At 37.5% G+C, this 27,201-nt stretch overlaps 2 protein-coding genes across 10 annotated transcripts; one reads left to right on the plus strand and one right to left on the minus strand.

Moving 5' to 3' along the window:
- Window positions 1-34: 34 nt before the first annotated feature.
- SCOC (short coiled-coil protein) lies at window positions 35-3,701 on the plus strand. 3 transcript variants are annotated; one of them, XM_033059773.1, is made up of 4 exons: window positions 35-99; window positions 682-753; window positions 856-939; window positions 1,493-3,701. In XM_033059773.1, the coding sequence occupies exons 2-4, from the start codon at window positions 732-734 to the stop codon at window positions 1,633-1,635; spliced, it is 249 nt and encodes an 82-aa protein (XP_032915664.1). In that variant the 5' UTR covers window positions 35-99; window positions 682-731; the 3' UTR covers window positions 1,636-3,701. The 3 variants fall into 3 exon arrangements, with proteins under 3 accessions (XP_032915664.1, XP_032915665.1, XP_032915666.1); XM_033059774.1 differs by having other exon boundaries at window positions 36-88; XM_033059775.1 differs by having other exon boundaries at window positions 61-88; window positions 679-753.
- Window positions 3,702-5,074: 1,373 nt separating this feature from the next.
- Window positions 5,075-27,201, minus strand: CLGN (calmegin). Of its 7 annotated transcripts, none has more exons than XM_033059768.2 (16): window positions 27,095-27,201; window positions 23,030-23,200; window positions 22,572-22,642; window positions 20,773-20,831; window positions 18,588-18,729; window positions 18,319-18,400; window positions 17,398-17,590; window positions 15,459-15,648; window positions 14,765-14,878; window positions 14,064-14,220; window positions 12,995-13,210; window positions 11,789-11,908; window positions 11,488-11,626; window positions 9,615-9,695; window positions 7,484-7,614; window positions 5,075-6,462 (listed from the first exon to the last, which is right to left on the minus strand). In XM_033059768.2, exons 2-16 carry the CDS (start codon window positions 23,189-23,191, stop codon window positions 6,388-6,390), a joined length of 1,932 nt encoding a protein of 643 aa, XP_032915659.1. In that variant the 5' UTR covers window positions 23,192-23,200; window positions 27,095-27,201; the 3' UTR covers window positions 5,075-6,387. The 7 variants fall into 7 exon arrangements, with proteins under 7 accessions (XP_032915659.1, XP_032915663.1, XP_032915658.1 ...); XM_033059772.2 differs by having other exon boundaries at window positions 11,479-11,626; XM_033059767.2 differs by having other exon boundaries at window positions 7,484-7,608; window positions 11,479-11,626; window positions 27,095-27,179.

Raw genomic sequence — 27,201 nt, forward strand, 5'->3', positions numbered from 1 at the left:
CCGCCCCGCGCACGGCGCAGGCGCGTTGGCAGCGCGGAGCGGGCCGGGCCGGGCCGGGCACCGGCGGTGGCAGCGGGGCAGGAGCGGGGTAGGAGCGGAGCGGGAGGGAGGGAGGGAAGGAGGGAAGGGGTGCGGGGCCGGTCCTGGTTGGGATGCGCGGGGGATGTGCGCGGCTGCCGCCGGGTCCTGCTGGGACGCCCCTCGGCAGCGCTGCCAGCCCCGCGGGCCTCGGGCGCTGCTGTCCCCGCTGCTGTCCCCGCTGCTGTCCCCGCTCCGGGGATGGCTATGAGGATGGGGGTACCAGGGACACGAGCGCAGCATCCCCGCCTCGCAGGCACGGCACTGGCCAGGAGTGGTGAGGGAACAATGCGGGGCCATTCCGGAATAGCCAGTTCCAAAATAACCCGTTCAGAGCTGAGAAGGCAGCGATTACATCATTGGAACAGCGGTATTTCGTGCTTTGCAGTGATCTAGATCAGTTATTTTTGTAAACAGAGGCATAGTTACTCAAAGAACCATGGGTACGTAGGGCGTGAGGCCTAGGAAAAATAATTAAAGAATGATGAAGAAGGTTGCTGTGTCTAAGGCTAAAGCACTGACCCGTCAGAATTAGAAAAATACGTTAAAATTCAAATATAATGGAAGTTCCAATAATTGCTGTTGTATTTTTTCTTTAAGCAGAGTATCGCTCAAGAAAACGCTCTTCAAAAGTGGAAAGAGCCCCTGCTACAATGATGAACGCCGATATGGACGGTATCCATTCTTAATGTTCTTGTTCTTCATTGTTTTATTCTATTTAGTGTAATTTCTAACTGTTAACAGAGCTTGCACTAAAACTCTCGTGATTTATTGCAGCTGTTGAGGCTGAGAATCAGGTGGAATTAGAAGAGAAAACACGGCTTATTAATCAAGTTTTGGAACTGCAGCACACACTTGAAGGTTAGCAAGCTTGACACATCAGATTTTTTACAAGTACAGAGTAAAAAGCCAAAGAAAACCTGAACTGCTCTGCCCTTAGTCACAGTGTCCAGAAGTATGTCACTTAAAGCAGTTGAAGACACAAAACCTAGGTCTTGGAAGTAGTTTCTTTTCTTCCTCTTTATGCAACGTTATGTTTGCTCGACCTTGGTAATACCCAGCAAGTAAAATGGGTGATACAGGTAATATGCCCATGCTTATTGGAAGACACACATCTGAGTCTGCTCATCACCGAACTCTTGTTTCCAAGTAATTCAGTTTGTGATAGCTTAATTCAAAAATTCAAGAAAACAATAAACTTACAGACTAGCAGTAAGTTTAACAAGTTGGTCGAAATACTGTACTACAAAATAATATAGGGAAAATGGCCTTTAGGTAAAGCATGTTTTATAACATAATACCCTATGGTAATTTCTGGATTAAAGCTGTGACTAGTCTGATGTAGACCCATAGAACATATTCATTATTGTGTGCAACAGTGTCTAATATTTTTCTTATAATATCACCTTCGCAGATCTCTCAGCACGAGTAGATGCTGTTAAGGAAGAAAACTTGAAACTGAAATCAGAAAACCAAGTTCTTGGACAGTATATAGAAAATCTGATGTCAGCATCTAGTGTTTTCCAAACAACTGACACAAAAAGCAAAAGGAAGTAAGGGTTGACTCAGATTATGTCATTGTATTGCTGCTGGTTTTTTTGTTTTAACTGGCATAGGCTACATAAGCTAAAATACTTTAGTTTGTGGCTTACTGGATTCTCTTAAGATTATAAACTTTGGTAATAAACAGAATTAAGAGCATTATCATGAACAGGAAACAGAAGTTTGTGTATTAAGATTAAGCAATGTGCAAATGTAGTGTAGATAATTACAATTTTTTTGCATTTGTTTTAAAAATGACAGTATCTTGTTAAAAGCAGATTAGTTTGTCAGGTTAAACAAAGGTCTGTTGGCACTCTGAGGTCTTAGGGTAGACTTCTCAACTAGCCAAGTAACAGTTACAATATTGTGTTGAAACCCTGTTTGATAAAAATATTCAGAGTTTATTGCATCACTTTCTTTTCACCTGAGATGTGTTTACTGTGTAGTACTGTTCATAGCTCTGCAAAACAAAAACCTATAAACCAGTTAAGCATTTCTGTGAAGTAGGAACAGTTTGACATTGTTTGCAGGGCTTGCATACAGAAAAACAGCTCAGTTTTCTTTGGGAAGGGGGAGGGTAAGAGGAGGAACAAGGGTAAGCAACTTAATCAGGGAAATACCAAACTGATGCAGTATCAGATGTAATATGTACACTTGAAGCCATTGCTACTTTCCCATTTTCCTGAAGAATGACCAGGCACATCATCACAATGCATGATTTTCCTGAAGTTTTCCTGTTGTGTGATGAAGAGTTAAGTAAAACCCTGAGTGATAAACTTTCCAAAAGAGGTCAGCAATGCTCCTCCTGCTCATGAACAAACTGAGAACAAGTCTTTCCTCCCCACCTTTTACTTTCCTCCTGAAGTGCCAAACTTGTCTTTGCTTCAGGCCTCAGAGCAGCTGTTTTCCTGCCTCGCAGCCTAAGCTTAAAAACATCTAAAGCAGAAGGATGTAATGCAACAAAGATGGATTTTTGCCTCTCAAAACTGTGCTGCTCTGAGCAATGCCTGGTGACAAGCTGCTGTTTTATCCTGGATTGGATGTTAGGTTTTGTAGGGGAGCTCAGCCCAGATTATGGGTCTGAGCACTTCCCACAGAGGCAGCATGTCCAGCATAATCAGTATTAAGGGGGAGCAGAAGCTGAAACAAACAAGTATGTGAATTTTAGCAGTACTTGGTTGCATCTGTTTCATCTTTCCCTACAGCAGCACTGCAGACTTACTTGTGGACGTTAGCTAGGATGGAGTTCTCGCTTCAGTAATGAAGCCATGTTACTTGACGTTTTAAAAGGAAACCACTAGTACAAGGATCTCTCTCAAGCATGGTGTGAATGAGTCAGTGTAATAGAATAATAAATCCCTCTCAAATCCCAAGTTTCTTAGCAGCTAGGTACTGCTGTGTCTCAAGTGTAAGTTGACATTGTGAGGTCCTCCCGTCCCAAAGGTGAGGTTTTCCATTTCTCCCCATTTAAAATGGTCACAATGCCCACTGCAGGCAAAAGACTGCAAACAAAGCACTACCAGTACAGTCTTGAGGGCTGTTTACAAGTCTGGGTCAAGAAACCCAATGATGAAAAATGGATGATACCATTTGTGTCAGGGGGTCCTTGTCAACATCTAAAATCAAATTTAATCTTCTATGGACTACTTTCTCACATTACTGGAACTCTAAATTAATCCAAGAATTTCTAGCAGCTAGAGTAGATTGCATGGCTAGAGCAGAGCCTGAGCATTAAAGGAAAAACAATCACAGCAAGCACTTGACTTCTGAAGATTGCATTCCATTACAGCATCATAGCTTTAAAGCCATGTCACTGCTGTCTCCATCTGCACTGTAGGTCACCTGGTAACACAGCATGCGCTTGTTAGACTTCAGCAATTCCCAAGATAAGGTAATTTTAAAATCATGGTTTTGTATTGTAGATTGGTAGTGGTATTTTATCCATCAGTGTGTATACAGCAGTTATTTCTTCTCCATGCCATTTTACTTCCCACTACTGTGGCCTTCATTTAACTTATGGACATTTTAAAGATGTTGTATTTCTGACTTTACACCAAATAAAAACTTTTCATTTGTCTCAATTAGTTTGGTTTTGTAAATGCTAAAACTTCTCATACCTATCTGTAGTCAAAAGGTGAAAAAATAGTAGGGTTAGTATAATCTAAATGGTTTCAATGTAGCTGTACTGTCTGAAAAAATAGATGTAATTGAGATTAAACCTGGGTTAATGAATCTAGTTTTAGCAAAGCTTCAGTTCCTGACTCACTTGCTATTTTCAGCCATCAATCTTCCATCTGTTTTTCTGTTCTTGCTCAAGTAAAAAGGAAAAGGATTGGTAGACTGTATCCACTGTTGTAAAAAAGCTAAAACTTGCACTTCTCCACATGGCAGAGACCATTAAGCCAAGTTAAAAATGTTACTTTTTCCTACATTTTTAGTGAGCTTTACCTTAGACAGAAACCAGAATTATTACTTCATTGTGCCTTCATGAATGCAGATGTCAACTGAAGAGTAGCTTCAGCTGTAACTAAATAAAAGGGCCTCAGTACTACTTGGCCTTCCCTGCACATAAAAAGTGTTCAGTCTGGGATCTGGCATGCTCAGTAAGAGCTCTTTTTACCAAGCTACAACACAGGCAGCAGGAGTGCAGGCTGTGGAGGTCTTACTTACAGAGTTCCAAACATGACTGACAGTTTTAAAGCAAGACATGCTGGAACTGAAAATCATTATTTTGTTAATTTTAAAGCTCTTTCAAGCAACCATGATAGCAAGATGAAGTATGCTTCCTGAAATACCTGTTCAGGTAAAAATGGACAGTGCACAGAAGTGTGGGTGAAATCTCACTGTTCCATTGTATCAATGACCATGGGGTTGCCCTTTTGCCTGGCTTTCTACCTCCAGAGCCTCAAATCCTCAACATCTCTGGTATTTTTCCTCTAATTACCAGCATAAATCTAGATCCAAGTAAGTTGATGTGCACAAGGATGTATGCTATCTCTAGGTGATCAAAGCTGATGGGGCATCAATCAACACTTTATGGGTTTAAGTTCAAAACCCTAAGGGAAGATAAGCATCCCCCACAGGGTGACCAACCCCTGGAGTAACTAAATCAAATCAAAGAAACTACAGTAACTAGAATAACTATCACATATTAGCAAAAAAACCCTTCCAAACCCCTAAGCAAACAAACCAGACCCCCAGGACACCCAAATGCTGTAACAATTCCAAAGGGCTTCTATAGAGTCAGATACAATTCATTATAAAGGTGAATTTAAAAGGAAATTCTCCCTGACAGCTCACAGTAACTGCTGCCAGCAGGATACTACAGTAGTAACAGCTTCTGTCTATTGCTGAGAGTAATCTGGAGCCTTCACTTCTTACCTTTTGCATGGAGACTCTGAATAGAGTGGTGGGAACTTGCAGTTAATTTTTAAAAGACACAAAGAGCCCCAAATTAAACAAAAAACTAGAGCCATTTCCATGTAATTCACACCAAGTAAAAGGCAAATATAATTAACTTTTGAACACTTCAAGCACTTGAGAACATTGGCTTCTTCATTAGGGTTAAGCATTCATTTCTTAGAGACTTCCATGGAATCTGCTGTGAAAATACTTCTTTTTAAAGCGGACAAATTTTATGACAGGCACAAGAAAATCTGTTAGATTCCTTGTGAATTAATGTATTTCTACTTGGTTTGTAATGTATGACTACTTTTGCTGGCATTTACACATTCTACTACTACTGCAGGCAGCTGCCAAGCAGCAAGAGGTTTCTGGTGACTAAAATTTTATTGTTAAATATACAGCTGAACTTCAATGAAACAAAGTTTCTTTACAATAAGCAGTTTATTTAAACTATGAGAATGCCCAAGTTACTCACATAGTAAAAAACTTAATCCATCAAAAATTCTTATCTATATTAATAAATTTCATATTAAGCAAGAATTAATAAATATTTTTAGGTGACAATATACACTTAGCAAGTATTCTATAAACAGGTTATACCACTCTGGTTTGGAACATGAGAACTATAAAAGTTTGAAAAAAATCATCTGTATATGACTTCTGCAGATTGGATACCTGCATTCAAGAGTAAAGCAAGTCACATCAATTACCACTTGTATTCTATTTTAAAATATGTCCTGAAAATAAATTACTGTAACCAATGCCTAAAGTGAACAGGTGACCACCCATGTAACAAGATCAACTAAAATAAATAATTTACAATAAAAATTGTTGCTAGCACAAATTCATCATACAAAAACAATTATTGCATTTAGCTCTGCACAGAAAAAAATACCTTTTCTCATAGCAATGGGAACTGCTATAGATGCTACATCTATACTACCATCTTCTTTAAGCTGGAAACTGTAAACAGCTTGTTTTGTGCTAGAGCTACAAAAGTATTATAATGCATTCATTTAAAAAAATATTTAGAGTAAGTTTATCTCCAACTAATACTAATTTCTAAGAAACTTCAAATCTTAAGAATCTTCACCTAAAAATCAGTTGGTCAACTTGTAATTTCCCTTTTATTTTGAATTTGAAGTACCACCTAACTCTTCACAGATAGCATTTATCCTTATAAAAAGGGAACTGAGGAAGTTTGGGATGGTTAGAGAGGTCAGAGAATTAAAACAGGAGGTTAAATAGCAATGAGCCCCCCCTTTTCCCATCAAAGCTCAGGAATTTGCCAGGCCCACTGAAGTGGCACAACAAAAGTTCCTGTCACTGTCTCTAGACCTGCAAACACCAGCTGGACATAACTCAGTCCTTCCGTACTCTTCTTTTGCGCACTGATTTCAGCGGAAGATCTCCCATCCCTTCATCATCTTCTTTCTTCTGGAAAAAAAATAAATTCAGCATTAATTGTACACCTATTTTAATTATTGAAACTGGCATGCATTATTCCTCTTCCTGAACTCCCTAGTTATTTTATCACTAAATGCAGCACTTTAGTGCCATGCCATTTTTTCCACACTACTAATCTAATGATTAATAAAGTGGGTAGAAGACTTTGCATTTCTATATTCAGAAAGAAGAGAACAGTATGTCTAAACTGATGGCAGAAATTTAGTTTTGCCCATGTCTTTGCTGGTTTAAAAGCAATGACTTTTAAATTAATTTAATTTAGCAACTTCCTTAAAGTTCACCTTTTGCTAATTTTATTTCCACTTCTGAAGTAAGAAACATTTAAAACATTTTAACTGTTCCCTTTGGAGAGCTACAAATAGAGCGAGCAAACAGTCCTTAAATCAGAGGTGGTGTTCCCAGTCTAAAAGCAATGGGCTTATGGAGGCACAGGAAAAGCCTTCCCAATGTGAAATTACATAATGAATAGTTGACAAGAAAAGCACAAATTCCACTCTACAATGATTTTTATAAAGATAAATTTGTAGAATATCTGCACAAGAAAAATGAAACTGCAGATACTGTGTTCAAAAACAGTATTGTCATTTATGCTTAAAACCTTATTTTGGAATAAAAAACCACAAAATGTAATTGAAAAACTTAAGGTTTTTTTAGGTCTCAGGTAAAGGCTATTCAGTTTGAAGCACATGTTCTATCAATGAAAAAACACAAGGAAAACTGACCAATCTGATGCAGCATCCAGGTTTTCATTTAATAATTCATTTAATAATCTGTTAAAAATTATACTCCTGGAAAAACATTTCATGTTTAGGGAGCTGCCTGATTACTTCTATACTATCCCTGTATTTACAAAGAACATTTGAGGTGTCAGACTCAAAGTAAAGCATATTTCTACTTCAGGATTTGTTTTCTGGCTCAACAGAAGAAAAACACTTGTTTTTCTTGATGTCAGACAATGGCAAGGAGAAAGCAGGGAAAAATGCGAACTTACCTCATCTTCTGAATCAGATTTATTGAACCCATCATCTTGACTTCCATCTAGAACTTCATTTTCTTCTTCATCTGGAACTTCATTTTCATCATCATCATCATAAATATCTTCATCACCTTCAACTTCAACTTCTGCAGAAGAAGTGAATTTTACTTTGTAAACAGAACTATATTACAAATACACTATATCCAGACATACTAGTAAGGAAAAAGCCAATTTCAGCCCTAGAATGAACTGCTTGTTTAGAATAACCCATAAAAATACCTCTGTGATACAGAGAGTAGAATTCTCATGAATTAGTAGAAGGAATTAGTAACTGCCAGATTTAATAACCAATTTTAACAGCTCCAACTTTGCCTCTTTTCATAATAGCCCATGCTGTCTTTAGCCTTGTTACTGACTTAGACTTGATTTACTTTACTTTAAAACTAGCTATTGTATTGGACAGTTTTGAGAGCAGAGTCCAAAATGAACTCAGGCATCCCAAATCTGACTAAATTCTGATTTAGATGGGGAAGTACAGTATTGCAGTTATCAATCATCCAGCATGGGAGACACCTACATCCTAAGGGTACTTTCCTTTTCAGCAGGGAATTCTTCTGACAAAGTGTTTTGATTGAGGCATAAGCAGCTCCTTACTTCCATCCTTCTGCATTTTTGCAATGCAGAAACTAGTCAGAGACTAGTTCACTCAAAGTATGTCCAGCTTGCACTACTAGTACCCTGCACAATACTTTCTACCAAGAGTAAACAAATCTGAAATCTGACAGAAAGGATATTCATCAGCATTTTGAAACTTAACAGTCTGCCAGTGGCTTATTTAAAAACAGCAGTGAAGTAGTGCTCAATTCTGTCTTTGACAGGTCACACCTGCATCTTGTAAGCACAGCTTAGGTGTGAAAAATATAAGAAAAAACCAAAAACAAGTATCAAAAATCTGTATCCACACCAAATTCTTACTGTTGCTTCTGAGTTAAACTGAAAAAAAAGAAGCATCCAGGCAAATTTAGAATGTAGTCACATATCAGGCAAGACTCTCCTGATTCTTGGTGATGAAAATCTAGAAATACCTAATTTGTTAAAGTATTTGAAACTTCTGTAGAAATACCAAGAACTTTGGCTGCAGTATAGCTATAAATTGAGCCAAACAGAGCTTCACTAATTGTTATGAAGTAAAAAGTTAGTTTTGTCATCTGTCAATATACCTGATTCCTGTCTACTATGCCTCTATTTCTATTATCAAAAGGAGAAATCTGACCAAATAATGAAGATCAAAGATCTCTGTCCTAAAAATAAGCCCTTAATAAAGAGCTTGGCAGAAATGCACAAAACCTTTGGTCATATTCTAATAAAGAGATTGTCAATTATAAATTATGCAAATCCAGCTCCTCCATTCAATAGAGGGGAAAAAACCCCAAAGAAAAAACACTTCAGACATCAGAAGTTTTAGAACCCAGAAGTAGACAACTACATTATTTAAAATTATTATTTTAAATTTAATTGAAGCATTAGTTCATATAAATAAAGGTAGAACTTGACAAATAAGGTTCAGACTGTGCCTCTGAAATGCCATTTTGTGTCAACACTCTTTTACTTCCTGCAATATCTTTCTAGAGGCCAAGGAAAGCAAGGAGACAAAACAGACAAATAGACAATGCCACAAAAATTAACACAGAACAAAATAAAACAGTAAATCCCATGGACAATGCCCTTCAAGAAGTACTCTGCCAGCAACTCACTGTCTTTAACACACTCACTGGTATTAAAGAAATCACCAAGTGTTTCTAAAATTTGCTCTTGTGCTGCACTTTCTTTTTACAATGTGGATTTCAAGTCACTCAGTATTCCACAGCTCAAAACCCCATTGCTTTCAACTCCAAAAAAAAAACAGAGGAGGAGGTAATGACTAAGAAGGAACTATAAAAATCATGAGGAGACAAAGATACGAGTAGAAAATATTTATGGCAGATACCATAAGGAGAAATCCCAGAGAAAATTTGCATCTGCACTTGATGGAACCTGGCATCCACCAGCTTGAAATTCTACCATCAACAAGGAAGCAGAGGGAAGAAAACAGATAGGAGACACCCACTTGCAAGTCCTGGCCCAAATTGCTTCCCTTTCCCAGTACCTGAAACAAGAGCCTCCCTTCCCATCTTCATTGTATTATCCTTTATAAGCTCTGTTTTTGTCTCCTCCATTTCTCTTCTCTCTGCAGCAAAAAGAACCAGGAAAAGGAGGCAGAAGACAAATTCTCTAATGCTTACAGATACAAAGAGGCAAAAGAGCTTTAGGAAAAAAAGGGAAGATTTCAACCTGCAAGTGTAGAAGGTGGCAGGAAGCTAAGAGAAGCTAAGCAATTCTTCTTAAAGCAAGAAACCATGAAGCCATATGACAGCAAAGTGTAATCCTTCCCTCTGAAGCCTAGAAGTTATTTGAAAACCCTGCAATAGTCATAGAAAAGCTAGCTAGGTTAGTTTTACTCTGTGTTCTGTTTAGTAACTAAAAGTAAAGGTCTAAAATAGAACCTACCTTTGCAACACCATGAACAGCTGTTCCAAGTACAATTTAAGAAAGCTGTGGGAGCTGAACAATGTTCCTCTGCAATTGCCCGGGCCTTATTTCTAACATTGAAACACACATTTTAATGTATTATTCATTAAGTGAGGTGTTGTTATTAAATAAATTAACTGACTGACTTAACAGAAGAATATTGGAATTGAGGAATGGCAGCCTTGCAACAGCAGCACATTAGGTACAAACTATTTATGATCTGCATCAATTCTGTAATTCAGGAGAAAAAGGCAGAGTAAGATCAAAAGGAAAATGTAAGAAGATACAACATTGAAATCACATATTTACAATTTAAGCCAAAGAATGTATGTAGCATAACCAGAATAATTAAACGCCTTGGTAAGGCTCTGCAGTAGCAAGGCAGATGGACTAAGTTTGGTGTGGCAAGCACTGTGCCAAATATGTACTCAATTCTGTCAGTACTGGCTGGGGAACTGCTGATGCTGAGTAAGCTTTTAAGTTGTACACACAGAAGCCATCAACACTCATGGAACATGGTGCAAAGACACACAAAACCCACCAAGTTTCAGTCAGTAATACAAAGTGATGTGAGTACCAAGACAAAAACCCCACAAAACATTAATGTCTTCTATGTCTCTAATTATCCATGCCAGTCCCTCGGCACTCTTTGTTCTCAACAAGGAAGAGTGAAATAAGAGGCAGAATTTTGCACAGTTCTCAAACTACAAATTTTCTCAAAGTCAAGATAATGCATTGTTAGGTGCTTTGGTTTTTATTCATTACACAGACACAGGGAAATGCTAACAGCACCTCAAAACTATAGCTGACTAGTACCCAGTAATCTCTGATACAGTAACATGGGATGATTTTATCCTTGGTTGCTGAAGTACAGCTCAACCTGAGATATTATTTTCTCCCCTGGGCAGTAGGACACACCTCTGAAGGTATGCAATATGTTGCTAAAAAGCAACATAAAGGAAACTGGAGACTTCAGGATTTCAAGCCTACTGTATTTTCAAGTTTTAACAAGAGTAACTCAAATCAGTGACCAACAGAACAGCATAACTCTCCCAGAGAGGGGCAAGTGGATTTATGTTAGAGACTTAAAGCTATTCCAGACACACTTTAAAGAATAAAGTGACTTTAACTACTTCAGGTCCTTATAGCTGAATAATTGAAATGTGTTTAATATATTAAATATTTAGAAGGGATAACATATGCATTACTGTCTATAAACATAAGAAGCATGTTCATTTCTTGCACAGATATACTTTCTGCTTGTATTTATCAGAGCTATTAGCCATGGGATGCCACTCACCAGAATTTATCTAAGAGGAAAAAAGGCTCAGAGCAAGGCACACTTCACATAGTCTGAGATAGCGGGTTGTCATTATTGGCAATGCAACCCATGAACTAGTTCTATTCATGTCTTTAACCAAACTGCAAACTGACACACTTACTCATCTTACCATCTTCATCAGGAGCTTCATTTTCTTTTTCCTCTTCGAGTTCATCATCTTCGAACTCCTCCGCCTCCTCTTTTAGTTCTCCCTTTGTAATTTGCTTGGATATATCAGGCTTTTTGAAGGCAATACATTCATCTGATTTCTACAAGAAATTAAAAATCTATTTATATTTCAACTCCAATTAAGAACTAAACAGGCACTGTAAGTTAAGTAATACCAATGGCATCATTGCACAGATGCTCAAGAGTTTCCAAATAAAGTAATAAGAATTAAACCAAATAAAAATAGAATAAATTTCACTAACCTTTCCTGGCCAGCAGAACAACACAGTTAGACCAACAGGGAGAGCTAAAGTCAAGATGTAAAGAACCCAGAGCCACGGGTGTTCTTCTGCAGCAGTCACCAATTGACTAAACATACCAGGCTGTATTTAAAAAAATAAAAAAATTAAAAGAATTGCATTTATACCCCTCTCAACACTTAAATAAGACTTATACAGTAGTCAGGGCCATCTCTCTGATGAAGGATGAAGAGGTTCATCAGGAACTAAGGAAGTTTGAGAGGCACACTGGAACAAGGGGACCAAAGGACTATTTTTGCCATGGTGTGTACAGGTACGGATACAGGTTCAGACAAACCCAAACATTTTGGAAAAGGGCAAGGTTGTGTGAAGAGACAGCTTTCCTGCTGGCATGGACAGATGTGCTGTTGCTACTTGCTCACTCAAACAAATGGCAGCTGTGAGGAATTGGCCACATTTGGCACCAACCCATGGTTTCTCCCCCACAACTGCAGCCAGCTGCTGCCTTTAATCAAAGAGAACAGAGCGCTGTTAAACAGAAGCAGAAGTGCAAGCAGCCACTAGAGGGGCCCACGATCCCGTATGGCAGGGCAGAGCCATCCCACAGCATAGGGAAAGAGAGAGGAAGGCTGTCAAAGGGCAGTACACAAACAAAACGTGGATGCACACATAGAACCAGAACAGATGCAGCTCTATAAACATGGATGCAATGTTGTCAGTACTGCATAACACACACCTAAGCAGCCAAAGGCCCAAAATTATTAAACCGAAACACACACTGGACTATTCATTCCTCATGGGAGGGAAGCATCTAAAGAATATATGTAATGGATATAGCCACAAGGGAAAATAGGGGGTGAGGGGCTGGAGGGGAAGTCTTTGGGTGTAATAACTCAGCCTTCATTCTTTCACTTGCTGTCAGGTACTGAATTGCTAATAGAAATGTGAACAGCAGAAGGCTTCACAGGAAGTCAATTTCTCACTAGGTATTTAAGTAAAATGCAGTACCCTTTTAACCTCAGGAAAATATTCATCTGGGAAAGGCAAAAAGCCAAACTACAAGACAGAAAACCAAGTATGTATCAGAGTTACTCAGCAAAATTATTAACTGCAGACAAATTAATACTCTGTCAGCATTGACAGAAAATTCTTCCAACACCACAGCTTCCTCACTACTTTCTATTAGCAAGAACACAGTGAAGTTTATACCTCATTAGCACTTGCTACCAATTTCTTCAAGCCCCAGCTATCTGCTGCCCAGCGATCTGCCACTTCTTTTTCAGAGCATATGATGAAGTTATCAAAGTAGATATCAGATGTCATAGACCAGAGTTCTAAACCAATAGCACTGACAGTGGTCATCTTGAATGGGTGAGGATCTTCAAAATAGTCTGGGTTTGGTATTTTCCGAGGGCTCCAGATTCCCTATCAATGGAAACAAATGTAATCACATTAACTGTAGCTCAAAGAACAACTTTTGAGTGAGATTTCAAAATAAGAACAACTTATTTAAAAAGACAAGCAGTAGAGTTTAACCTATCTAAAACAGAACTGGAAATAGCTTGTAGGATTTTGATAGAGGGTTCTCAATTTTATGGCTTAGGGCAGACCTCCTAAATAATTTTTTCTTCTTTACTGAGTAATAACTGACTCTTACCAGAAGTGTTAGAGAAAATCTTAGGGAAGGAAAATTTAGTTGTATGATGCCCGTGCAAATTAGAGCCAAATTTTGTTTGCAAACTTGCTTAGGATCTTACCCTCAGAGAAATCAGATTCAAGTACTCCCCAACCATAACTAATACAAAGTAACTCTCTTTAATATCCTGCTGATTACATCTCTTATAGCTAGAGGGAGGAAGGGAATTTAATTATCCAAAATTGATGCTTCCTCTCAAATTGAACTAGTAAGGCAATCTGCTTACTGAAAGCCTTAATTTGTTAATATTAAAAAAAAACCTAATTCAAAAGACTCACATTTAAAACCCTAATGTAATTCAGAATACAATTCTGAAGACCACACTAAAATAAATGGTACCAGTGAAAATTGTACAAAAGGCAACTTTAAACAGCTAAGATTTTTTTTAATACAGGAAGCATTACTGTTTCCAGTATAATTCAAGAAAAAAAAAGCAAATTAAATGCAAAAAAATCACAAATTAGTGACGGTATTTAGACTCATTCTAAAATATAAATATACTGCAAAAAAACCTAAGTAAATATACTACTTTGACTGCTGAAGTGTGTATCTTTCAGCAATGACCAACAATTTGGCTATTACCTGATAGTTAGGATTATCTATCATAGGTGCTCTCCATTTTCCTTTATACTTTGGGTTATTCTTCATGGGACGCACCCACTCTCCACAGCCAGGTGCAGCCTCACATTTTGCATTAGGGATCTGAGGGGCTTCCCACTCCCCATCCATTTCTTCATCCCTAGAGAGAAAAAAAAACCATTACAAACAACTTTAAAATCAGCCAGGTGTCAAACACTGGCAGTCTGAAATTACTCTGACCAACTCACAGAACTTTACCCAACAGTATAAATTTTTAACCTTTTTTAAAGAGTGCTACATCTTTTTACTTAAAAGCCACATGTTCATAACTAGCACAGCATGACTGACTTCAATTAATTCCTGCCTCTCCAGACAGCTTCAAAGACTTCTAAAGACTTCTACCAGGATGTTTAGAGATCCCTTTGAGACTTACATTATGATGTCAAGTTACCAACTTAAATTGTAGCAAATTCTTTCAAAGGGGACCTTCATATTTGGGTTTTACTTATGTATCATCAGAAACAAGAGGCAAGGACAAGTTCATGTTTTTAAAGCAATCCCCCACAGCAACAAATATTTGGCCATAGCTTACACATTCCAACTTACTACCTCAAAAGACAATGAGATTTGGACTGACTTCCACAACTAACAATCTGCCACAGAAAAGAGTCTTATCTAAAAAAACATTAACAACCTGCACCTACCAGTCCTTTGGTTTTTTTGCATTAGGGTCTGGAACATACTGTGGTTCATCATCAAGCCACCCCTCAGGCTTAACAGCATCAGGATCTTCTATTTTGGCAGGTTCATTTTCATCCCTTCAATTAGAGACTTATGTTAGAAAATACAGCAGACTGACTTTGGACCAGTGTTCTGTTCACAAGACTACAACTGACATGAAAGGGACAATTTTCAAAACCACAACAGAATTAGACTCACTGATCATGAGCACTACACATATAATTATCTGCTTATAAATATCTGGACCAAATTTACATTGTTTTATAGTACTATTTAGTCAAGAAATTGCTGGTATCAAGAGGTAGGTGTCAGTCAGGTCTTCCCTGAGTTGCCAAAAGAACAGTAATTCACACATTAGTAGAAATTCATTGTAAATTGAGACTATATGGTAGAAAACGTTTTTTATTCACGTGTAGCAACTTTAGTTAGTACTAGAAATCATTCAGGGTATAAAAATCAGCAAATAATGATTTTATCTGTCTCCTTAGAACACGACCAAATCTTTATACCCACCTCAATTATGTTTTCAAACTTCAGTGCTTTTAGTGAAATGTATTTCAATTGACATTAGCAAACCCCAAAATAAAAACAGTCAAAGCTTTCAAATAAATAACCTGCATGTAAAAGACACAGCAGAAACAAAAATGTTCCCCTTACCAGTCATCTGGTTTGACAGCATTTGGATCAGGTATTTTTGGTCTCTCATCCCAATCATCAGGCTTCTTATCAGTAGGATCCTCTATTTCCTTGGGAGGATTTACTGGAGGAATCATATTCTCAAGAAGACTTCCTTTACTGACAACTGTTTGGTCGATTAGTATTTCAAATGTATCATCTGGTTTTAGCACTAAAATGAAGAAATTTATAGTGAAGAAATAAGGGAGCCATTTAATTTTACAGATCCAGTTAACCAAAGATATAGAATAAGCACAGACTTAGTCAAATAACAGCAAACAGGATCCTCACTAGCAGAGGAAAGAGACTCCTTAGGCACTGGATCTGGACACAAAACATTGCCCTTGAGGGGATGTATGATCAGCATCAGGCCCCCAAAGATGAAACTTGAAGAAAAATCAACTGCTGAAACACATCCATTTATATCCTAAGAGATTTTTCAAAAACCTACCACTTAGGCAAAGTTCCATGTTTTTACTTCAAAAGCACATAGTGAAAAAAGAATCTCTGTCCCAAAAGGCATTTCTGCTATTAAATTACAATCTCACACTTGAAAATATGGGAACACAAGAACTGTATCAGTAACATAGTGGAAGGATCAAAGCAGCATTTTCTATGGGGTTCTAACCTCTAACAGCCATTTCCTTCAAGTGCCACACTGCAAATGCTTAAACATTTGAAGAGAATTTTCTGGATGTTAGCAAGTATGAGTAACTGAGAAGCCAAGGTCACAGAGCTGAGTGTCAGACTCAGTATCCACACCTATTTCTAATAGCACTTATAAATGTGCTCACTGGTTAAACAGCAGATTCAACTGTCCATTTAACATAATGAAGATTACTAAGTAATTGCTATTTCACTTTTATGACAGTTTTCCAAAGACAGATTAAGAAAACCAGAGTAGCAGTCTTGTAACAGTTTGATAATATCTAATGATGGCCTTCCAGCCTGAAACTTTCAACAGTATTAAAATAGCCATAAATGCAAAAACGAAGCCCCCATATCACCTTCAGATAAAATACAAAGAGCTAATAAATGCACTGGAACCACATAGCTCTATGGAGTCTGTTTGAACAATTGTAACAGAATAAATGCAATCCAAGTTTAAGCACCTTGATTCATAATTTCTAACAAACAATTCAAATACAGGAATGCATGCATTCCTCTATTACGAAATTCCTATTATCTAGAAGTGTAAGTTTGCTGTGCCATACTACAGCAAACTATTTTAGAAATCACTAAATTTTCCCATGGGAACATGCATACTGTTATTATTATTCAGTGGAAGTCCATAGGTACAATCACTTTGGCTGGATTTGCAGCATGCCACAGATGAGCCCATTCTCTGCTATTTTTCCTCAGAAGTTAGAAAAAGGGGGTAAAACTTAAACTTTCACTTCTCTGTACAGTTCACTGGTACAAGAAGAGTTGTCACATGAATTAAAAACCAGAGTCTGTGCTGACCTATCCATTCACACACACTGCTTCAGATGCAGGTGCTGGTGAGAACCCTTAGCATGTAGAAAAGAGTGGTGTGTGGCATGCTACAGATTTAACTGAATTCCTCTGAATTCTGACACCTTCCCAGAATATTGGGCAGTTGTACATTTTAGTATCTTTCCCAGTTAAAATAGTTTTATTATAATAATTACTGAAGGTATTTATTAGTAAAGGCTAGTCAGGGCTGATATGTTTTTTCCTGTATTTGAATATTAAGCAGTAGCATCTGAAAGGTACTTTTATGTCCTGTAGTTAAGCCCAGTCATTAAACATTTAACCCAAATCATTAAGCAGCCACCACTCAGAATTAACAAGCTATTACAAAGGCTCAATTACAAAGCTTCAGCAGACAAAGCCACATTTTTAATCTCTACATTTCAATTTAAGAACTGGAATTCCACTTTTAAAAATTCAACAATACCAAGAGTATATAGATGTGTCTTCTTGTCCAAATAGAATTTTTTTAGGTCTACATCAGGACGTTCTGCATGTTTTTCATCATATTCTCCAGTTTTAGGATTCTTATGTCTGAAGATAAAGTGCAGCTTGTAATCTTCTCCACATTTATCTGGTCCAAACATAATAGTGTAAGGTGTTTTGTCAAAAAAGTATTCCTGTAGAAGCAAGAAAGCTGAGCATGTGATATACTGGACATTTTATTTCATCACTTTTGGTACTTTTTCTTGGTATAGAGCACAGTTACCTATTTCTAAATGGTAAATGAGAAGTGGCAGGGGAAATCAAAGGAACTTAACAGTTCTCTGGAGTTGCTGGGTGTCTCTGTTCTCAGGGAAGGGACTAACTCAGTCTCTTCAAGGAAGATGAATATATTTATATATTTAGATTTTATCCTTAAGTTTAGGAATGCCTGTCACAAATCAAACCACCAAAGTGTCTCTCTCCCTCTACAAACATTACACTAAAAAATGGAAGAGAACTAGTTACTGTTCTTCATAACAATTTTATTTTCCAATAAAGCTAAACCCCAGGATATTAATATCCAGTATTTTATCAACACCTTTTTCCTCTAAGTAACACCAACAAACAACCCTGAAAATAACAGATATAGTTATTGTCCTTCAGAGTATGTTACATTACAGAGTCATGCCAGTATTTTTAACTATTCATGTTTTCTGTATTTGGAATACACAGAAACATGCATGTGCTGTTCAAAAAAATTGTTTCACAACTTATGAGTTAAGATCCTATGGCTTCTATTCATACAGAAAGTCATGCTAAACATACACAAGTCCTCTGTCCTGGACATCAGACACCACCCACAGAGAACCAAGCTGTTCCTGAAATGACCAACTGACAGCAAATATTAAGCAAGAGGACATACCAGATTCAAGTCATTGCTACTGGAGAGGAGTTTAATATATGCACCACCACAGTCAATGCCTTTTTGAAAATTCACTTCGTACCTGGGCAAAGAGAAAGTGATAAAAACATTCCAACTATCAGAAAAATACAAATTAACTGCTAATCTGCAGTTCTAATTACAAATACTTTAACACTGACTATTAGTACCCACTGCTGTCAAAACATTTCTATGTAATCAAAGTGTTTTAACTTACTAATAAACAAGTGAAATTCTAAAGGATTACTTACTGAACAATCAAAGGTTTATCATCAAACACAAATGCTTTTGTTAGCATTGCTGATATTGCATGATACTTTGCCACTGATTTTAACACTAATCCTTTGTCTCCAGGCATTGCGTTCTCTTTCAGCTCTTCTACTTCCCATCTTCCTAAAACACACACACACAAGGGCTTTGAAAAAATGTAGTCTCAAGTAAAGAAATCACAGTTGAAATCACCTTGTTGAAAGCAAAGAGTTAGCAACAAATAAAGACTAGTTGCCAAAGCAGGAAGAAATGCTGGCATCTAATGGTATTCAAAGATGGTATTTCTTGTTGTCAAATTTACAAAAGTCTGTAAATAAACTTTAATACTGTAAATCTGTATCTTTCAGATCGTGGTATCCTACAATGGCTAGAGGAACAAAATATTTCTCCAGGTTTTATATTTACTTCTACCATCATCACATAAAAAATATTAGTAACAAAGCACAGTGTAAAGCTGAAGACGTTCATCATTACTTATTTTCTGCTTACACAGAATTAGAATTTCTTGAGTCAATTCTAATCACAGGGTAGATGAAGTTCCCTCCTCCTCCCTAAAGTCTTTTCAAGAAATATCAAATTTGGTCCAAAGCAAGCCTACAACTTTGAAAATAGAAGATTTTACACTTATACAATCTCCCAGTTTGGGATAAATACAGTTGAAAACACATGTGCCCAATATCCAAAGAAAACAATTTCTTCCAAAAAGGAAGTTACATTTCCTCAGAGATTAACAGGAGCAGATTCACTGGGTTTTTTATGGTACAAAACCCCCTACATTTACAATCCTCTGTAATCTTGAAGAATACATGTTTCAATGTAAAAAGGAAGAAAATATCAGGAAGTCCTCAGCATGCAATTTAGAGAAGGTTCATAAATTACTTTTACAAAGTGATTTACTTTTATTCAGCTGAAGTGTGATTAGTCAAAGTTGTTAAGGAAGGGGAGATATGCAAGTCAAAACAAATTCCTAGTTTCTTCTAGCCTAATAGACAGGAAGGAGGAAAATTCCATCCTCTTGAATAGTGTTACTTTCTGAAAACTAAGGCCAAACAATAAGGCAAGGCAAAACAAGAAGACTGGAAAAAAGAATTGGAAAGTAGTTAAAAATTTGTCTTTATCACAGACTTTATTAAATGTTGAATTTCTGAGCTCAATATAACTTCTGACATTAAAGACAACTTTATGTAACATGAAGACAAGTAATCACAGAGACTTCATTTCTCATAAGCATCTCACCTGTGTGGCTATCTCCTCTGCAACTTCTTAATTCTGCCAATTAGTTTTGGTAACCACTAAATTTAGAACCATCAGTTCTACTCTGTTCTGTACACCAAAATTCTGCAAGTTATGCTTGCTTACCACTTTCTATGAACATAATTCATTTCATTTGACATAATAACAGTAACAAAAACTTTTCTGTTGCAGCAGAAACTTTTTCTCTTCTCCCCACTCCCTCTTGAATGAAATAAACTCAGATGGCAAAGTTACCACTGCAGATCACTAATCTGCCAAAATTCTAAGTAGTCAATTCTAGACTAGGAAATCACAAGTGCAAACAGCAATGATTAAACCATGAGTACAACGTTTTCATTATTGCTTTCCAAATTTGTTTTTGGCTACAAAAAGACTAAACTGTATGAGAGCCACTGAAGAGCCCTACATTCAAGCACAGCCAATCTGAAAAAGTATTTTAAAAAAACATCATGCAGCTTTAATTTTCTTGTTTTAGAGGCTACACCAAGAGACCAGTCCATGAATCAGTAGTAGGACAAATGGAGCAAAATGGAACACAATGCTTTAGGAAACTGTTTTACAGCTGAAATTGAAGTAAATCTCTCTTACATGATTTCAGAGAAGATGGTTCTAAAGAAACAATACTCATAAACAAAGAGTATTAAATACTCAGATGCCAAAGGGTATTCTGGTATCATCCATGGCAATACATTGTTGGAATGACAAAAAATAGTTATCTTCACACTAATATACCCAATGAACAACATTTGACATCTCAGTTTCAGGATGAGTCATACTAGCACTAACATTTTTGACCTATACATATGGATATTCAAAGCTCTGTGTTATTTCTCAAAGAAATAGTAGCTATTTCTCAAAAAGCAACAGAACATCACCAGCTAAGTAGTGGAGGTAAACTTTGTAACTGCTTACCATCATATTTAGCAACGTTATCATCTGTATCTTCTTTCAGAGTTACAGACAACACCCACCTAAAACAAAAATTGTTCTGGTCATTGATCTAGCTATGCAAAGCTGTGTTATTCAACAAACAAAGGAAAAACAGCTTTTGCTTCTAGGCTGTGAATCTAATACTGATTTTGAGTCAACATTATGGAACAGCATGTAGTTCAAAGAACATGCAAAGAAAAATTAAAGGAGAGTAGTCTAATAAAGCATTTCAAGATATTTCCTAAAAATTCAAATGACTAGAGAATTAGAAGTCTAAAGTAATTAAATTCCAAAATTATTTAATTCTGAATAAACTTCAGTTTTATATCCAAGTTCAGTTTGGCAGAAGGTAATATGCATATAATGTTAAAAAATGCACAGAAAATTTCAAGTTTCAAGTTTAAAATTATAAGAAAAGAAAAATAAATCAGCCAAAGGAATCTTAACTTTATCTGACAGTAACAGTACAAATGCATAGCAGAGGACAAAAGGGAATGCTAAATCACAAATGCAAGACTCCAAATGTACTGCACACAGGAGATCCAACAGGGCAAACACACTCCTGATGCCCTCTATTCTATGAGCCAGGCAAACCTGGCTATGTCATTAAGGTTACCAAAAGATATGCACAGTCCCCACACAAAGTGTTCATTTGGAAATGAAAAAAAAAAACCAAAGAAAAGGGCAGTCCACTCTCATCTGGACATACAGTGGTTCTATCTGGAGCCATGTACAAGACTATTTTGTCAACAGCCTTTATTGTATCAACCATAAGAATACATTCTAATAATTTATTCTGGAAAGAAATGTTTTCATTCATTCTGAACTGTCCTCTGCATGGAGTGATTCAGGGATGAATACTTCATCTCTTCTGCTTGAATTGCAGTCACATTTGTCCACTGTTAACAGAGACGGTGGAAAAGCTTCACAGCATAAATAGCAAACTAGACCCTTGGCCTACCAGGAGACCAGTGAGGATATAGAACATCTCTGCAAGTCATGTGAAAGATTTTCAAGGTGCATTCTCAAAAAGCTTTTCTATTCTTACCTAGCCAATTTATATGTACTCTTTTCCATGCTTAAGGGAAGGAAGGCAGCATGCTGTTTACTTTCTCAAATCTTTCTTCCATACTCCTTAATTTTATGTAAATTATGCAGAGCTAGACCAAAAATCCCCAAGCATTGTAGCCAAAACTTTGAACATCAGATTTAGTAGGAAGACAAACTAATCTTTGAACATCTCAAAAAAGCTAGAAACTTGGATAAATTATATCATTCAAGTACCCCCATTAAATCTTTGAATCTGTTAATCAGTTTTCAGTGGTTTGGTTGGTTTTTTAACAACCATTATCACCTCTTCTATTTAATATCTTTTTTCTGTCATCACAGGTGCTGCTTTTGCACTTAACATTTAGAATTGACACAAACTTAACATCATGTGAAAAGAAAGAGTTTGCTACTGAAATGTAATGGCACTTCACCTCTCAGCTAGTTAAACCAAACCGGCTAACTCTTTATATTACTTTTCTTAATGTCCACAAATCCAGAGTTTATTAAAGCTTCCTTAAAATACACACAAAAAAGTAATATATCTGAATGTTAAGTGTCCATCTTAACATTATGATGTATTTGGAGCAAGCATTAATAGCCTTCTCAAGTCTAATCCCCATAAACATCATTTTTATGAAGACAGTAGCAGAAAAATTAATACAAAATAAGTCGTGCCACTCTAAGTTAAACTGGTGAAAATAAAATCGTATCATTTTAAGGTATAAACTTACCTAGACAATCCCTCATCAAAACTTTCTGTAAAATACACTTCCCCAGTTGGCTTTGGAGTCTGGTATGCAACCTAAGAGATATGTACAGAAACATGTCCCAACATAAATTACAATTTTTCATTTGAAATGCACTCTCATATATCCAGAAGTAACCCACCCAGGCAGACCAACAGATTTTGTTCATTAGAAATACCTAGCAGCATAAAACCCCTTCTCCCCCATCCACATTTCAACAGCTTGTGTGCATTCCTCCAACAGTGAGCACAAGCAGATTTTACATTTGGGTGTCAGAGATTCACTCATTAGGTTTGTCCTGTGTGTCAAATATAGCAGTGAAAAACTCCTCAGACTGTTAAATTTGAGACCCACTCCATTGTCAAATGCAGATTAACTTGTTCTAGTTACAACTATGCATCTTGTATTTAACCAGCTTGAACTAAAGACTTCTGTAATCTTACCTCTATAGAAGATTTATCTCTGTCAACATCAGCTTCTTGGGACTGCTTGTCAAAATTCTCCACTTCAACATCTGCATCCAGATTTTCTTCATTTTCCATTCCTGCAGTCACTGAGCTCATTATCAGGACACCCAAGCACAGCCAGTCCCACTGGAAGTGCATCTTGGTTATCTGAAGAATTGAAAGCTTTAGATTTTAAATATAATTTCAAGGATATTATCAATACTATTTCAATATTATCCTAGACTTGATCTAAAAGAGGAAAAAACCCCATTAAAATAATGAGAAATAACTATCAGAAAGTGTGGTCACTATACTATTAGCTTAATTTGCATTTTTTATTTATTTTTTATTACTGAGCCCTGACTTGGACTCTCTTTTCCCTCCTGTTTTTCCTATGGAAGTGCCTGTAGCCTGTTCCTTTACCTTTCCACATCCAGCAAGAGTCTGACTGCAATACATATACTTTTTTAAGAACTAAGCAAGACTGCTTTCATTTTTCTCATCTGTAAACCATCTGAACAAGTAATTAAACTGAATCAGTTTCTACAATGCAGCAATAAGTAACATCCCTTTCATTAGGAAAAATAAAACTATAGATTTATAGAATGTATTATTATCCACTGCCAGAAATGCATTTGTATTTGCCCCTACTTCCAATGGCTACATTTAGTTGAGTGCAGAGTGTATATTGGCTCCAGCTGTAAGTGAAAAGTATTTCAGAAAATATTTTCTGTTTCAAAATTACTATCCAGTAATTTTGAAGTTTAAGTTAGGTAGAGCAAGAGTTTAAGCTGAAAATCTTTAATCTGTGTAAGTATGAATGTCCATAGCAGACAACTGCCCCAGCCTCTCAATCTCATCTGCTGTGAAAAAGATTGCTACCCAGTATTTTTTCTTCACATCTGTAAGACATACAAATCCAATTTTATGTTTGAGCATCCAGTGGTTTAATAAAGTGCAGTGTCAAAAATGCCCATGCAAGTCCCATCAAAGGTCTTGCAAAAAATGCTTTTTTCTGAAATTATTTCTGTCTGAATTTGGACACAGAAGGAAGACAGATTCTAGACACCTCTGCACAGGTATTTATCACGTGGTTCTTACTAATTTTTTATTCACAGTAAGTTTAAATCAATGCTGGTATTTATTTTGCTACCATAAGACATTTTCAAGCCTTGCATTACTTGTTCCACTGCTAGTTATACTAAATGCTCTGGTGCTAAGGTGCATTTTGCACCTGAGAAAGCAGCCACCCTCTCAGTTACATCAGCACTCCTTGGAGATTTAATTGTTTACCACTACAACTCTAAATATCACAGCAATTATAGATACTATCTTGTATTGAAAGTGTGAGTCTCTTTCTTCCTGGCTCTATCAAATTTGCTAAGCAATTCAAACACTGTAACTGCACCAGTAATTATTTAGTAATTCATTTTTTACACCTGCAAGTTTTATCAAAGAACACACAGAGATCAAATAGTATCAGGGCTTTATTCCTTTTAAGATCTATTAATTTAATATTAACTGCTCTGATTATATTTAGAGCCAAAACACAGGATTATCATAAAGAATTGTTTCACACACTAGCACTATGTCAATACTAAGAAATAATCACAAGTCTTTTTTTTTTTTTTTTGGAACTAATACCTATCTTCCACAAAACTACATTAATCATATTACCATTCTTTTTTTCTCCCCCACTACAATCTACAATCCCTACCACTCTTTGTGGGACTTTACAACCTTGCCAGAAAATGGTGAGTCTGTGGTTCCCTCTTTTTTGGGTGATACATTTCAATAGTTATCTGCAAATTTTACTAGTGTTTTGTATTTGACTTTTGTTAAAAATTTTAGTTAAAAACTAGATATTGTTAATTCATAGACCTTCTTAGCAGTTCTAGAACTTAAAATAATCTTGCCCTGAAGATTTAAAAGTAATTGAGTTTATCACAGGTGAACATTTAATCTTACAGTGTATTTTTGAACACCCTTGACTGACAAGTATCAGTTTTACCAACCCCATTTTCCTGTTCCTTAATCATCATATTAGGACAAGAAGTCAAAGAATTCCACATCAATACATTCCAGACTCCTTAGCTCCTAGCTGAAGTGTCATACATTAACCAGGTATCAGACTTGCATTTTTACAGCTAGCTAGTTTGTCATGCGGATGGTCTCTGCTTCTCCTCAAGCAGAGGAGGCACAACTTTCTGTTGCAGTCCATTTCAGGTGTGTTTGTGTATGATCCAAAATGCTTTTCACTTACAGAGCTGCACTTTTACTGTGGTTAGCCCCATTCACTTTTGTTCCATACACAAACAAGGGCATCCATGAAGTCACACTAATGCTCCCCTTTCCAAACAGCTTCCTTCCAAAATTTCTGATGCTTTCACTTTGTTCCCACTGAATCTTATCATTACTCCCTGATTCTACCTATGACTTTCCTAATTTCCTTCAGCTTTCAATTATATCTCTAACTTCTTCCTTCAAGAAGAGAAGGCACATTTTAGACTTTGACCTTTTGATACATTTTAAAAATAATTCCAGAAATGCTGAAATATGTTATCAAGACCAATTACAGTTGCCAGGCAAAGTTAGTTTTAACCAACCCATGACATCTTTCATTTTTGTGAACTCTGCCACACTACATCCTCAGAATATAAAATAAATCTTCCAGATAAGGCAATGAGTTTCTGGTCTCAACACAGAACTTCACACTACACATTTAATTATCTTTAAAACCTACTGAATTTTCCTAATTAACACATGAAGACCTATGAGAAACTTTTCTTACTCTATTTTCAAGGTGGCAATGAAAATAAGCCGAAAGGATTCCTGCTGTTAAAATTTCCTCAGCAGAACAAAGCAAATTAGAAGTCTACAGCTCTCACAAAACCCCAAACATATTTTCTAGCAGTCTTGTAAATGTATCTAAGTTCAGACCTGTAACTTTAAGCATACGTTTTCCATAGCTTGGTCCCTTTTTACCACGGGTAACCACAGCACTGCTACACATCATTTAAGCCAGCAATACCATTGCAAAGCATGCTCTAGGGACCAGCAGCAGTGCTGCAACACCAGCAGAGTATTGCACTCAAAGTAACAAGCTGCTTTTTCTGAGACACAGAATAGTATTTATAAAGGACAACAGCACAAGCTGAACACATTCTGACTGGATGTTAGATTTTTTTCCCCATAAGGACAGGTGAGCATCACTACAGGCTGCCTAGTCTCAGTCCTTGGGGTTTTCCAAGACAATCCAGGGTTTTTTTTTAAACTTTGAATATGCTCATGCCTTTCCCATGTAACTCTCAGAGTTCTGGATTCTTGAGCAGAAAGGGAATAAGAGAGCCATTCTCACTCCGAAGTCCAAAGCTTCTGTGTCCAGTATCAACACACAGGCTTTTCATAGGGCCAAATATCAATTCCATCCAGGCCCACGAAGAGTGCATTTTTTTCACACACCTCTTCTTCCACCCATAACCATGAGCTGCTTTATTCCTCCCCCATTCTGCTACATTGGCATCAACCTGACATAAGACAACATCCAGCCTTAACTGCTCCACGAAAAGCACGCAAGAATTCTTATGCAACTTCAAATTTTTCCTTTATTGGGTATGAAAACCGTACTCCCTCCCTTAACCTGAGATGTTAAGATGCTGGAATGGATGCCGAATGCGAAATTCAGCAATTATTCCAGCCGCAATGCCGCACTCCTGCAAGTGCCTGGGGACATTTTGCTGCTACAGCGAGCTCGACTAAAAACCTTCAATAAGACCTTATTTTAAAAAACCAGAGGTTTGGGTCAAACGGCCAGGCGGTGCTCTGCAAGCAGCCAGCACGAAGGCGCTTTTTGGGTACCTCGAAGGGAGAGCGAGGCCGCGCTGCTCCTGCCGGGCCTGGGGCGAGGAAGGGCCCGAGCTCCCAGCGCCTCTCCCGCGGCTCCTTCCCCCCATTCCCCCATCCCACCCTCGGCAGCCAACACCGCCCGTGAGGCGAGGGAGCGCCGGGGCGGAGCGGGGCGGCCACCGCCGCCTGCCCTCGCCTCACGGGATCCACACGCACCTCCCGCGGGGCCGGGCGGCCGCCGCTTCTCCCGGCCTGGTTACCAAGCACCGCGACGCCGCTCCTCCCACGGCGGGCGTTCACCGGCGGCGGTCCCGGCGGCGCTG

This window comes from Catharus ustulatus, chromosome 5 (assembly GCF_009819885.2).
Source record: "Catharus ustulatus isolate bCatUst1 chromosome 5, bCatUst1.pri.v2, whole genome shotgun sequence".
Taxonomy (NCBI): Eukaryota; Metazoa; Chordata; class Aves; order Passeriformes; family Turdidae; genus Catharus; species Catharus ustulatus.

Coding starts and splice junctions, on each gene's coding strand:
- CLGN (XM_033059772.2), bottom strand. CDS start 23,191: ATGCACTTCCAGTGGGACTGGCTGTGCTTGGGTGTCCTGATAATGAGC. Junction 9,696..11,478: donor TGATGAAGATGGTAAGATGA/GTAAGTGTGTCA, acceptor TTTTTGCTGCAG/AGAGAAGAGAAATGGAGGAG. Junction 6,463..7,483: donor AATCTGATTCAGAAGATGAG/GTAAGTTCGCAT, acceptor TTTTTTTTCCAG/AAGAAAGAAGATGATGAAGG.
- SCOC (XM_033059773.1), top strand. CDS start 732: ATGATGAACGCCGATATGGACG. Junction 754..855: donor GATGAACGCCGATATGGACG/GTATCCATTCTT, acceptor GATTTATTGCAG/CTGTTGAGGCTGAGAATCAG. Junction 940..1,492: donor ACTGCAGCACACACTTGAAG/GTTAGCAAGCTT, acceptor TCACCTTCGCAG/ATCTCTCAGCACGAGTAGAT.